The 15,128-nt window shown below is 42.1% G+C and overlaps 1 protein-coding gene across 1 annotated transcript in view; it reads left to right on the top strand.

Annotated features, from left to right (window-relative positions):
• The window catches only part of NDUFS8 (NADH:ubiquinone oxidoreductase core subunit S8), a 137,393-nt gene extending 128,878 nt beyond the window's left edge, over positions 1 to 8,515 (top strand). Inside the window, exons 6-7 of the mRNA XM_044297959.1 lie at positions 3,212 to 3,340; positions 8,248 to 8,515. Coding sequence (XP_044153894.1) covers positions 3,212 to 3,340; positions 8,248 to 8,379 — 261 coding nt within the window. The 3' untranslated portion in view covers positions 8,380 to 8,515. The remainder of the gene's footprint in view (positions 1 to 3,211; positions 3,341 to 8,247) is intronic.
• The last annotated feature ends 6,613 nt before the right edge of the window (positions 8,516 to 15,128 follow it).

The following is a 15,128-nucleotide window of genomic DNA, read 5'->3' as shown; positions in this document are numbered from 1 at the left end:
CACCTTCCTCTAACTTTGTCATTGGTTCCGATATGGATCATTACCGCTGGATATTCTACAGCCCCTCCCAGTAATTTGTCAACCTGCACCCGATGTGTCGAACTCTAGCGCCAGGAAGACAACACACTGTTCGGCGGTCACGGTCTTTGTGACAGATTGCCCTCTTTTTTTGTGTTAATTCCTTTGGAGCACCTAAAGGGTTAAAAAAGTTTGTAAAAATCAGTTTTTAATCATTTGATGGATGTATTTTCTAAAATGGGGTAATTTATGGGTTAATTATGTTAGATAAGCCACTCAAAGTGCCTTCAAAACTGAATCGGTAGTTTTGAAAATTTTAAATAATTATTCAAAAATTCTAAGCCTTTTAAAAAAGATGACATTTACAAATTCATGTCAACATAAAGTAGACATATCGGGAATGTTGATTTATTTTCTGTGGCATCACTTTCTGTCTTAAAAGCAGAGAAATTCAAATTTAGAAAATAGCTAATTTACCACCTACATAAAGTACAATTTGTCATGAGAAAACATTCTTAGAATGGCTTGGATAAGTAAAAGCATGTGACATGTCAGATTTGCAATAATAGGCCAGGTCAGGAAGGTGAAAATTTTCCTGGTCTTGAAGGAGTTAACCCTGTCCATGGTATCTACGAGCATTGGTTTTATTCGTAGGCAAATTTGGGTCCATTTACATGGGGGCATTATCAGTATAGTTGGCAGGACTGAATGTGCCTACTAACACTTGTTCCAATAATTGGCCACTGTGGATGGTAGATTAAATTATAGTATATAATGACAATCGGCCTCTTCTAAGGCCACCAGGATATTGTCATGCAATAAACGAGGCATGGACTCGCGGGGCAGGGATGTAATATTACCACTTTACAAAGCGCTGGTGCAGCCTCATCTGGAATATGCAGTTCAGTTCTGTGCATGTCCATAGAAAGGACGCTCTGCAGCAGGAAAAAAGACTGAGGAGAGCGACTAAACATGGAGGGTCGTAGTTTTGAAGAAAGATTAAAATAATTAAATTTATTTAGTCTTGCGAAGAGATGTCTAAGGGGGAACATGATTAACCTATACAAATATATAAATGGGCCATACAAAAAATACGGTGAAAAACTGGTCCTTGTAAAATGCCCTCAAAAGACAAGGGGGCACTGCCTCCAACTGGAGAAGAAAATGTTCAGTCTCCAGAAGCGTCAAAGCTTCTTTACTGTAAGAACTGTAAAAGCTGTGGAATAGACTTCCTCAGGATGTGGTCACAGCAGGAACAGTGGACAGTTTTTTAAAAAGGTTTAGATGAATTCTTAAAAGTAAATGACATTAATGCTTATGAAAATGTGTAGAAATCTGAGTCTCAATTCCTTCTGGGATTCGCATCCCCACCTATCCCTTTTTGAACTTGATGGACTTATTTCTTGTTTCAACCTTATTAACTATGTAACTATGTTTGTGCAGCAGAAAAAACCATCATTCATCAGTAGCACATCACCCTGTGTAAACAGATGAGGATGAACGATCATAGTTACTCTTGTTAATCCCCATTCAGAGTGGATAATTTCTGCATACACATTTAATTTAAGTGATCGGGAATGACTGGTTCATTCCAGATCATTGCCCTGTTATCGATTCATGTAAATGGCCCTTACTAAGACTTATTAGAACTCCTTAAAACACTCTGTACGGCACACTTATAACACCTTAACAGCAAATAAAAGTATACTCTATATAACTGTTAGGCATACATAAATATTATTCACAAGATTCACGTGAATACCATTTTGGCCATGCTGGTGTATGTACATGTCAGAAAGGTAGTCTGTTAATATGCAAACTATGGAGGAGATTTATAGATTTTGGAGCAATTTGCACAGTGGGTAACTTTCAGATCTGGAGATGAAAGCTGAGACCAAATTTATGAAAAGACATACGGAGCATAATAAATGAAACGTAGTGCAGATTTCCAACATTTTCCAGCCATTGTGACATTTTTACACCAGTTTGTGGGAGAAGACCTGGTAGTACTGAGTATGGCCAGCTCTACAACAGCTTTTGAATGTTAACAAAAAGTCTCAATTTCACTTAGTCTGAATTTTCATGAGTTCACAGTTGTCTAGGATATACTTACAACATTGCCGATATTTGCACCTTTTCTCTGATAACATTCATAAATGTGATGGCCCTAATGCCACGTTTAACCATGCCCAGTTTTCTTGGCAGATTTCACTTCTGGCCTGGATCAATTTTGGAGTGAATACTAACTTAGGCATGTGATTATTTTGGTTCCAGCTAGTTTACTTGTAATTTTGGCACATTTTTAGTTTTTAGCGCAGATTGATTGATAAATCTCCCCCGTGGCCGTATTGTGGGCTGCATACAGGGATTCCGCAATACACGGGCATCCCATTCCGAGTGCTTCCGTGGTGTTTCTGGCCGTGCCTCCGCACAGCAAAAAAAGTACAACTTTTTTGTGATGCAGATCACGGACCCAATTCTGCATGCGTCTGGCAATTTGCGGTCGGCAGCACACGGTTGTGTGCTTGAGCCCTTACTCTCAAGGCACTGAAGCTGTTCTTCTTTCTGTGGCTAACCCCTCCCTAACTGCTTAGATTGACAGGGTCAGGCAGTGGTAATGTAATCTTACTTGGTCCCGTGATCTCGTTTGTTTGCATATCGGCGCAATAAAAGCTCTGATTCTCGTCAGGGCTGAAAACAAAAGTACTGCACTTGTATCAATAATGCCAATATCCATCTCTTCCGGGTGGAGGCTTACTTCTCATTGGCACATGAACAGTACACCTATTTTTGGCCCTGCCAAGAATCAAGGCTGTACTGCGTATGTGCCAATATATGAATTAACATCACCTGCTCGAGAACACAGAGCAATGAGAGAGATTATGTCACCACTGCTTGATCCTGTAAATCAAAGCAGCTAGAGAGGGGGTGGCCACAGAAAGGAATGGAGCTTAGGTCCAACAAGAGCAAAAGTGATGCCCTTGTTTCACCATTTGTCTAAGTTACATATAAACAAAAATATCATAAATCTGGAACAGAGCCTTGGATCAACAAAAGAAAAACTGTTTAATCAGGTGAACTAAAGCTATGTGTCTGTGCCCTTAGTTGGATAGGGAGGTCATTGGTGACAGATTCCTTTTTGATCAATTACCTTTTAATAAACCTATAAAGTAAGTTTTGTTTCTTCTTTAAGGCCATCACCATTGAGGCTGAACCCCGTGCAGATGGAAGCCGTAGGACTACAAGATATGACATTGACATGACAAAGTGTATTTATTGTGGCTTCTGTCAAGAGGCATGTCCTGTGGACGCTATAGTGGAGGTGAGTGCTTCATAAATTCATTCAGTGGGGGATAGTGGGGAATGGTTTCATTTTGTGACGCCTGTGATACATTTGTTTTTCTTTCCAGTAAATTATTATGGTGCTTAGTTGAACTTTGTTGACTGATGCCTTATTTCTCATGCCATTAACTATTTAAAGGTGTATACCGATCTATGGGAACGTCACCTCATACAGTAAATTGAGTTCTGTGGTGTTCTAAGTTTAGTTAAAGGGGTTGTCCAGGATCAAGAGAAACAGGCATAAGGAGGGAAATTGAATAAGGCAATAAAATATCATTCCCACTGCTGAGTCCATGAATGGCTGCAGTCACGTGTTGCTGCAGCACAGTAGGCAAAGACTGTCAGGGAATTTAACAGCTTAGAAGGTTTCTTTTATAGTTTTATGCAACTTACTCTCCTTTGCTTATTTTTATTCCTTGATGGCCCTGACCTTTAAGTGTTGTGGCTGTAGTATGGCCATATGAAACATGTATAAAGTTGTATGTGGCTTTAGGTCTCACACTGCATCATTATGCACATTGCATTGGACATTATTTCGTAAACCTTGAAAGATTTTCTTTTGTAAGCACAGAATAAGGCTTGCAATTGTAAAATAGTTTATTTGACATTTTCCTCAAAGAACTATACAGTCTTAACCACAGGTTGCTCTTGCTTATACCATTAAAGACTATGTTCACCTTAGGGGGAAAAATTTTTGTACTCCTTTTGAGCTAAAATCATTTTTTCAATTGGTCTTTGTTAAAAATATGGATTCCTTTTTTCTGTACATAGCTGAGATGCTCTAGTAGCAGCCTGTGGATTTTCTTTCTTTTCGGTCAGTTGGGGAGCTGACAGGCTCCTTATCTTTGCTCTTTGACGTTATAAACACTCATTATAGCTCAGTTCTAACCCCTTATTAACCGCTGATCATCCCATATAGACTCCCTGATCACCCCCCTGTCATTGATCACCCCCCTGTAAGGCTCCATTCAGACGTCCGTATGTGTTTCGCAGATCCGATCCGTGGATCCGCAAAAAAGAAATGGTGACTATTCTCTACTGATTCTGTTGGATCTCTCTGCAGCGTTCTGTACTGTAGACCATAAACTCCTCCTCCCCATGCTCCACTCAATTGGCCTTAAGGACACTGCTCTCTCCTGGCTCTCTTCCTAGCTCTCTGGCCGCTCCTTTAGTGTATCATTCGCTGGCTCTTCTTCTTCTCCTCTTCTCTTGATGTTAGAGTTCCTCAGGGCTCAGTACTAGGTCCTCTACTCTTCTCCCTCGATACAGCCCCCATCGGACAGACTATTAGTAGATTTGGCTTTCGATACCATCTCTATGCTGACGACACCCAACTATACACTTCGTCCCCTGACATCACCCCTAGTTTACTCCAAAATACCAGTAACTGTCTGACAGCCGTCTCTAACATAATGTCCTCTCTGTATATAAAACTGAACCTCTCAAAAACTGAACTTCTTGTCCTTCCCCCATCTACTAACTCACCTAAACTTGATATTTCAATTTCGATCTGCAGCACTATCATAACTCCTGTGCAACATGCACGCTGTCTTGGGGCCACATTTGACTCCAATCTCTCCTTTGTTCCCCATATTTAATCACTTACATACTTTTGTCGTCTGCACCTCAAGAATATCGCCAGAATCCGCCCTTTTCTTAGGCCTATTGCACACGGCCGTTTTTTTTTCCCGTTTACTGGCCGTTTTTTGCGTTCCGTATACGGTCCGTATACGGAACCATTCATTTCAATGGTTCCGCAAAAAAAACGGAATGTACTCCGTATGCATTCCGTTTCCGTATTTCCGTTTTTCCGTTCCGTTTTAACATAGAACATGTCCTATTATTGCCCGCAAATCACAGTCCGTGGCTCCATTCAAGTCAATGGATCCGCAAAAAAAACGGAACACATACGGAAATGCATCCGTATGTCTTCCGTTTCCGTTCCGTTTTTTCCTGAACCATCTATTGAAAATGTTATGGCCAACCCAATTTTATCTATGTAATTACTGTATACTGTATATGCCACACGGAAAAACGGAACGGAAAAACGGAACAGAAACGGAAACACAACGGAAACAAAAAACGGAACAGCGGATCCATGAAAAACGGACCGCAAAACACTGAAAAAGCCATACGGTCGTGTGCAATAGGCCTTACAGTGGAAATGGCAAAAACTCTTGTTGCCTTGATTCATTCTCATCTTGACTACTGCAACGCATTACTAATCGGTCTCCCTCTCACGAAACTCTTCCCCCCTTCAGTCTGTCCTAAATGCTGCAGCCATCTATCCATCCAACCACTACACTGATGCTACTAGCCTGTGCCAGTCATTTCACTGGTTGCCCATCCACCACAGAATACAGTTGAAACTTCTCACCCTCACCCACAAAGCTCTCCACAGTGCTGCACCTCTATACATCTCCTCCCTCATCTCCATCTACCACCCTATTCGTGCTCTCCGTTCTCTTAGCGACCTAAGATTAATAACCTCCATAATTCGTACCTCTCACTCCCGTCTTCAAGACTTTTCTCGAGCTGCACCTACTCTCTGGAATACTCTGCCCCGGAATACAAGGTCAATCCATAACTTCTCCACCTTCAAACGTGCCTTAAAAACACATATTTTCAGGCAGGCTTATCCAGCTACCTAAACTGACTATTCCCCGACTAAACCTCCCCCCACCAACTCCTCTGGCCTAAACTCGATCCTCTAGTAGTCCCAAACCCGAAGCAGATCTGCGAGCACCACTCCTGTCAGTTCAATAATGGCTCAAATCCTACTTATCACAATCAACTACCTTATGTGTCACCCCCAATTTCTCATAGATTGTAAGCTCTTGCGAGCAGGGCCCTGACTCCTAGTGTTTCAGTTGCATATTATCCAGTTATCTTTGTTTTGTATATGAACCCTATTCAGAGCTCCTGAAAATGAAAGGATTGATCTGATTGTTTGGTATGGGCAGCTACGCCAGTTTTTCTTTCCAATAGTTTTGATAAATCTCCCCAGTGTGTCTAACTCTCCATGTGACTACAGTATCATTAAATGGGTATTTCAGTTTCATGATATTGATGACCTATCCTCAGAATAGGTCATCAATCAATATGAGATTGGTCAGGGGGGTCGGACTCCTGTCAACCTTGCCAGTCAGGCTACTTTCACACTGGCGTTTTGTCTTTCCGTTTGTGAGATCCGTTCAGGGCTCTCACAAGCGGTCCAAAACGGATCAGTTTTGCCCTAATGCATTCTTAATGGAAAAGGATCCGCTCAGAATGCATCAGTTTGTCTCAGTTTTCCTCCGTTCCGTCACCATTTTGCTTTGCTTGCAGTGTTTTCGTGTCCGTCTGACGAAACTGAGCCAAACGGATCTGTTCTGACACACAATGTAATTCGTTTTCTATGACACAATCTGGCACAATAGAAAACGGATCTGTCCTCCATTGACTTTCAATGGTGTTCAAGACGGATCCATCTTGGGTATGTTAAAGATGATACAAACGGATCCGTTCTGAATGGATCTGTCTGTGCAGATCCATGACGGATCCGCACCAAACACGAGTGTGAAAGTAGCCTCAGCTTGAAGTTGTGGTGCTTGTGCATCCGCTGCATCCTCTTACGTGTTTATCTACAGTGTAGTGGTGATGCAGGACAATTACAGATTCCTTTCTTACTGAAGTCAATGAGACAAACAGCTTTAATTACCCTGCACCGCCACTATAGTGTAAACGGCATGTCCCTTCAAACAGCTGATTGTCGCCTCCACCAATCACAGATCTGATGTTGATGATCTATCATATCAATATTAGCAGTCTACTGATTACCATAACAGGCAGAATAACAATGGAAGTATATTCATAACACCATTGATAAAAGGTGATGTCCATTCCTCCCCATCCGTGAACAGAGCATGCAATCAAAGTCTCCAAGAAGTTGACTCTGCTCCAGGCACCAGTCCTCTGTGTCCATGTTCTGCTGTAAAGCTCTTAACATCACATTTATGTCCTACACATAAAGATTATTATTTTCCATTCTGTAGATTCTGCAATAAAATATATATATTTATATGTTTTACAATGGAACCCTATGATGACAGCTGCCACTGTATTGTAAACGTCAGAGGCATCCTTTTAACATATAAATCATGTGTCTATATGTATACATTACACGTGGGACAGAAACGTGAACACAGCCTAGAACAAATCGGAAAACAAAAACAGATGAGCAGAATATAATGCCTTATTTATATGGTTTTATTTAGCATGAAAAATGCATGGTTGTACACTGCATCCTTAAAGGAAATGTATGTTTTAGATTTGATATTATAATTTGTAATAATATGTGTATTAGCATGTCAGTAGTGTCACCACATTATCTTCACTTTCTTCTGTAGACCAAGCAAGGTCATTGCCTACAAGTGGTCACCTCATCGCCTAGCAAATCAGCTTGCAAATATCATTCTGCGGGAATTTATAATGAATAGTTAGGTTTTGTTCACAACTGTGCTAAGTATTTCTGTTATGCTCAGTCACAGGATGAAAAAATGTGAAAAAAAACCTGCCACTAAATCTGTTTTATGGCACACAACTGGTGCCTGACACAATTGACAATAATAAATTCCATGGGGTTTTTGTCAGGGAGACTGGCATTTTACTGGACAAAATAGTACAGCATGCTGTACTGTTTTGTCTGGCTTTTTGGACTGCATCTGCAACAGGTTTCAGAGCAGATATGAACAGAGCATCAAAATGAAATTCAGTTTTTTTATATTTCACTGTACATTTTACATTATAAACTATTTACAGTTTAAAAGTAATAGTCATAACATCTGGTGACATTAATGTGGGGATGACTTTTTATTTTCTGCATTTCATCTCATCTCTTCATTGCAGGGTCCAAATTTTGAGTTCAGCACAGAAACACATGAAGAACTCCTGTACAACAAAGAGAAGCTCTTAAACAATGGTGACAAATGGGAGGCAGAGATTGGTGCAAATATCAAGGCTGATTTCCTCTATCGCTAAGTGTCCCCCAATCCGATATTTAGAGAAGCAGCTGATGAAGCCGTCCTACCATCCAATGCGTTACTCACTGCTACTTCCTAATTTTGTTGAATTTATTTTCTGTAATGCCAGTTTATTAAAACAAGAGGTAAACCTATATGTGGTTATGGTTTCCTGAGTGTGTGCTATGGAGCATTGATACTATATATTAGTACTATGTATTATAGTACATGCATTGCAAATAACCCTGGTAATAAAAATTACATGGCATGACACCTTGATATGGGCTTAGAGATGTCGCAACCACCACACACATATTATACACTTGAAACAAGCCGTGTATAATGTGATGGAAAAATGAATAATGCCAGCAATGGATGCAATATGGACAATCACAAAGTGCCTTATATTCACTTTCTCTACATGATTAATGAATGATAACTCCTTAAGGGCCCGTGACTTAAAATGTCCATGACTTGAGGACCAGCGCCGATCGAGCGGGTACAGATGTACCTTAGGCATCGTGGCTGCCTTCCGTGACAGCCTGTGAGATCCAGCCCCCCTGGATCTCACCGGAAAACAGGCTGAAGTGTATTACATTCATGAATACACTTACAGCCAATGCTTTACAATACAGAAGTATTGTAAATTGTATCAGACCCCTAAAAGTTAAAGTTCCAGAGTGGGACAAAAAATAAAGTGATGATAAAGTAAAAAAAAAGTTTTACAAAAAAAAATTCGTTTCAAGAAAAAAATAAAAAGCGGCCTTTTCCCACAATAAAGTTAAAAAAAATAGAAAAAAGAAAAGTAGACATATTAGGTATCGCCGCATCCGTACCTACCGGCTCTATAAAAATATCACATGACCTAACCCCTCAGATGAACACATATAAAAATTGTGCTAAAAAAGAATTTTTTTTTGTCACCTTACATCACTAAAAGTGCAACACCAAGCGATTAAAAATGCGTTTGCCCCCCCCCAAATAGTAGCAATCTAACCATGACCTCATCCCACAAAAAATGAGCCCCTACCTAAGACAATCAACAAACAAAAAAATATAAGTAAATATGGCTCTCAGAATATGGAGACACTAAAACTTTTTTTTTTGGTTAAAAAAAAATGCTGTTTATTGTGTAAAACGTAAGTAAATTTAAAAAAACGGTATACATATTTGGTATCGCTGCGTCTGTAAAAACCTGCTCTATGAAAATACCACATGATCTACCCCTCAGGTGAACACCGTAAAAAAAAAAAAAAACTGTGTCAAAAGCCATTTTTTGTCACCTTACATCACAAAAAGTGTAAAAATAGCATGCGATCAAAAAGTCATATGCACCCCTAAACAGTGCCAATCTAACCATCATCTCATCCTGCAAAAATGATACCCTACCTAAGACAATCGCCTAAAACAAAAAAAAATTTATTTTCAAAAATGCTTTATTATGTAAAACTGAAACAAATACAATACAAATGTGTCCGTAACAACCTGCTCTATAAAAATAGCACATGATCGAACCTGTCAGATGAAAGTTGTAAATAACAAAAAATAAAAACGGTACCAAAACAGGTGTTACCTTGCCTCACAAAACGTTTAGTATAGACCAACCAAAAATCATATGTACCCTAAAATAGTACCAACAAAACTGCCACCTTATTCCGTAGTTTCCAAAATGAGGTAACTTTTTGGGCGTTTCTACCCTAGGGTTGCATCAGGGGGGCTTCAAATGGGACATGGTGTAAAAAAAAAACAGTCCAGCAAAATCTGCCTTCCAAAAATGGCGTTCCTTTCCTTCTGCGCCCTGCCGTGTACCCGTACAGCATTTTCCAACCACATATGGGGTGTTTCTGTAAACTACAGAATCGGGCAATAAATAGTCAGGTTTTTTTTGGCTGTTAACCCTTGCTTTGTTGCTGGAAAAAAATTGAATAAAATTGAAATCTGCCAAAAAGGTGAAATTCTGAAATTTCATCTTCATTTTCCATTAATTGTTGTGGAACACCTAAAGTGTTAACAAAGTTTGTAAAATCAGTTTTGAATACCTTGAGGGGGGTGTAGTTTCTAAAATGGGGTCATTTTTGGGTGGTTTCTATTATGGAAGCCTCACAAAGGGACTTCAGACCTGAACTGGTGCTTAAAAAGTGGAAGTTTTGGAAATCTTCTGAAAAATTTCAAGATTTGCTTCTAAACTTCTAAGCCTTCTAACGTCCCCAAAAAATAATATGGCATTTACAAAATGAGCCAAACATGAAGTGGACATATGGGGAAGGTAAAGTAATAACTATTTTTAACTATTTAAGATATTACTATCTATTATAAAAGTAGAGAAAATGAATTTTGTAAATTTGCAAATGTTTAAAAATTTTGGGTAAATTTGAAATAAAAAAGAATTTTTTTTTACTCCATTTTACCACTGTCATGAAGTAATATATGTGACAAGAAAACAATCTCAAAATGGCCTGGATAAGTAAAAGCGTTTTAAAGTTATCACCATATAAAGTGACACGTCAGATTTGCAAAAAATGGGGTTAAGGCAATATCCTAACAAGTCTTCTTATGTGTAGTAATCTGGTCATTAATTAATCACACACAGCTTAATTAATGTATTAAATAAAATCTGATTTCTCGTTAATATAATTGGGCCACACAAGTCCGTGAGTATACGCCCAGCTGCCGCTAGAAGGCTGAGACTAGAAATAGAAGCTGGCTTCACCCAGGTGGGCTATACCCTCTCCACAGGCACCCACAACAAAATATGAATATGTCCTACTCTTGTGTATTTTGCGGACAAGGATAGGACATTTCTAGAGCAGTTTGAAATAGAAATGGTGGTATGCAAACAGCCAGGTCTGTGTTTTTTGCAGATTCACAATTTGCAGACTGCAAAACCGTTACGGTCGTGTGCTTGAGCCCTTAGTCTACTATCTGTAAGAGGGAGACACAACCTGCCTTTTTTGTGAAGGGCTTGCTGCTATTTTTCATTGTCCCTTTTTTTTTTTTCACACTCTGCAAGTTTTATCCTGTTGGAGGTGGTCATAGGCTGACAATTTAGTAACACCTCCTGCAGGCGTGTACCTTGCCAGTTACTCGGTTTCTCCATACTGCATCTGCATCGCCAGTAATCCCACTCCTGTTTGAGTTTACCAAAGGCGGTTACTCTGCAGTACCCGAAGACTCCAGATGGCGAGTATGTTTCCACCATCTTCCTCTCTTGGTTAGGGTCTCCTTAGCCTTCCTCTCCCTCTTTCCCCCTCTGTCCTACTCTCTTCAGTCCCAGTCTACCCCTCATCCTCCTTTCCACTTTAGTTTGCTGCTTCTGCCAGGACTAGCTTCTGCTAGTTTCTTCATTTTCCATCACTCCCATGGGCTCCATTTAGGCCATTTCTTTCCCTAATACGGCGTTGCTCCCCTAGCCTTATCATGGGCTGGTGTTGTGGTATGAGAGTTGGTGCTTTATTCCCACTCCCTACATAGAAATTAAATATATTTTTGTCCGTGCAGTGACTTTGTGTTGCAGTGGGAACATGGGACAATACTTCTTCAAACACCCACAATTGGTCACACCCCTGGGGATACCGAGTGCTCCCACTATAGTGTGGGGTTGCTGTGAGGACGGCCAGAACCTGTCTGTACTCTGCCTTGCTTCCAGGCCCCCTCAAGATTCCACGGTCTCTGCTGTACATGAGTCAGAACCCCCCAGATGGGTCTCTTCTTTCCCCCTGGCCACAGGCACCCCTTCTCTGCTATAGTTGAGTCTCTGAAGCACTTGCCTGCCAACATTGTAGCAGCATTGGCTTCTCCTAGGGAATCTGTTGTCTTTATGCCCCGCTTCATATCCAGGAGCAGGTCTCATTAGTAGCCAAGGCTGTCCCCTCATAGGTCCTGCTCATCCTCGGCGTCCTAAGTCCTTCCTAGGACAAGGCATCCACTAGCGGAAACCCCTTCCGCACTTCTGAATCAGGGCCGAGTGTCAAGCTGTCTTCCACCATGCAGGACCACCTTCCTCCAAGGGACATCTCCACTTCTCAAAGTGGATTTTCAAGTGGCACTCTTCTGGTCTGCAGTTATAATGTGCCCCAGACAATTACGTTGCCTCCTTAATCAGACAAAGTAATTGTACCATTTGGCAATTGAACCAAATAGCAGACAAACCTTCCTTGTTCTAGTGTGCTCCTGGTAACTATATTACACCCTTCATTAGGTGTAAAAACTTAGTTGGGCAGAGTAATTTTGGCCTTGTTAGAATCTGTTTATGGCAAGCCTGCTCAATGCTGGTGCTATTCTCACATTGCCCCCATGGGAGTAGGTTTTTTATAATTATTGCCTACACAATTAGATTACCAATCATACCTTAATGATAATTAATATATAAGCATAAGGGGGTCTAGCCCAACAAAGCCAACAACCCATTTAGCAATGCCAATAACCTCTCCCAAAAAATAGACAATATAGTAAAAAGTTTAGTTTATTACATTTAGCAAAGAACAGCACATAATATAGAAATAAGGGGCCAAAAGAGAACAGAGCCCCCAAAAGTATGCTACAGAGGCAATATTGGGTAATTGGACTAAACCAATATATTCAAAAGTTCAGTACTATAATAAACCAATATATTCATGATTCAATACATATAGTTAATAAATATCTGAAGCATCCCATTATCCCATATAATGACTCTGTGAGTGTCGACATGTATACAAAGCACTACACTGTTCTTGTTTAAAATAAGTATATTTGTGGTCCTGGCTACGGCGCGAAGCCTGGAGAGTGTGACTGAACCTAATCTAGCTAAAGTGGCTGGTGGTGTGCCTGTTGCCACGTGACGAGGGTAGGCCAAATAAAGGGGGCATACCCTATGGGAGATGTAAGGAGAAGGGCCGGGAGGGAGGGGCGAGAAAGGACATGCACCAGGAGAGCTGGGCGGCTGAGATTAAGAAGCCCCCTTCGCCCCTCCCACAAAAGCAGGCTGGATTCAGCCTGCTGAATTTGTGGTCCTGGCTACGGCGCGAAGCCTGGAGAGTGTGACTGAACCTAATCTAGCTAAAGTGGCTGGTGGTGTGCCTGTTGCCACGCGACAAGGGTAGGCCAAATAAAGGGGGCAAAATACGAGTAGGAAAGGTTTAGGAAGCAACTCTTTATTGTAAATGATGGTACTACAGAAATAAGTCAGAGAAAGCCGCGGCGATTTCGGCTTTTGGATGCGGGATGTATTGTGAGAAACAGGAGGACTTCCAGCAACCGATCTTGCGGATGATATGGGCCGGGACCCCATGTTTGGAGGCGGCTCTGATCCTGAATGAATGGCCTGTGATGGCCTGGGGGTTGAACCCTAACCCTGACGCGAGGCTGCGAATGTGTTTGACGAACTGCGAGGACGTGAGTGGTCGTGACGGGAAAGGAAGGAGAGGGCTGGCGGGAGCCCGATTGCCCAGGATGGTTAGTAACCTGTTGAGGACGGCCACGGGACATCAGGAGTTGGTAGTAGGGAAGTATTCTATGCGCACTGGGGGCCCGGTTTGTGAGGTTTTGGAGACTGGCAAGGTGAAAGTGAAATGCTCGTGACTACGGGTGAGTTGGTTTAGAGCAGGGCCTAAGTTGTGAGGAGAGGTGCCGGCGAATTCCCCGGGCTGGAGAAAGCCGTAAAAGCTTAAGTAGAGGGCGGCTTTGAGAATGCAACTTCTGAAAGGGCCAAAAGGACTGCCGTCTAGGGAGGATGAGAGTTTCCTGAACAGGTCCCCTGAGACGGGTTGCCTGGAGGGTCCGGATTTGTGTGAGCTTTTTTGAATGCCCCACAGCGTGGCTTTGATGGCGTGGGAAGAAAAGATTAGGTTGCTGTCTGGATGACTGATCATGAGGTGATGCTGGACCCCTGACAGATACAATCTGATGGTGCTGAAAGAGAGGTGTAGGTCCTTGTGGCAGTATGCCAGGAAAGCCATGATGAAAGTAGTTTCGCTTACGTTGCCCCTGGGGTGGAGTTTTCGGACAGGGACTTGCGGATGAGAGTTTGAGCCATGGATAAGGGCCTGTCTAGTCCAGGATCAGGGAGCCGAAGTCCGGGGGGGAAATCCAGATTCTCTCGGCTTGTGGCATGACCTGGAAGAAGAGTTAGGTTTAAGCGAGACAAGGCATCTGCTGCGACGTTCCTGATGCCCTGGATGTGGGTGCAAGAAACATGAAAATTGAACTTGAGGGCAAGCCAGGTGAGCTTGCGTAGGAAGCGCATGACTTTGGGTGAGCTGGGTCTGCCTTTGGTGATGATGTCGACGACCGTGTGGTTGTCGGTGATGATGCGCACGGGCATGTTGCTCCATTCTTCGCCCCAGCTGCCACGATGGGGTACAATTCAAGGAGAGGAGAGGACTGAATGGCTTGAGGGTCCGAGTGGATCTGGGAGGGCCAGGAATCAGCGAACCACTGCTGGCCGAATAAGGCGCCGAACCCGACGGATGCTGCCGCATCAGAGTACACGGTCGGGCAGGTGGGACTCCAGTGAGGGACGAACATGGAGATGCCATTCCATGCTGACAGAAAGACCCTCCACATGTCAAGGTCGGCCAGGGCTTCGCGGTCCAGTTGAATCAGCGAGTCCTAGGTTGTGGCTGTAGGTAACAATTGGAGGAGTCTTGCAGTGATAGATCGTCCCTGTGGCATGATGCGGGTTGCGAAATTGAGAGAGCCCAGAAGTGGACATGGTTCTGGATCCGATGTGAGCAGAAATGGATGATTGGAGTCTGACTAGTTTGTGCTCTGGGAGTCTGGCTTCCATTC

Source organism: Bufo gargarizans, chromosome 6, assembly GCF_014858855.1.
Source record: "Bufo gargarizans isolate SCDJY-AF-19 chromosome 6, ASM1485885v1, whole genome shotgun sequence".
Lineage (NCBI taxonomy): Eukaryota > Metazoa > Chordata > Amphibia > Anura > Bufonidae > Bufo > Bufo gargarizans.
This window is presented reverse-complemented; position numbering and strand designations above follow the sequence as displayed.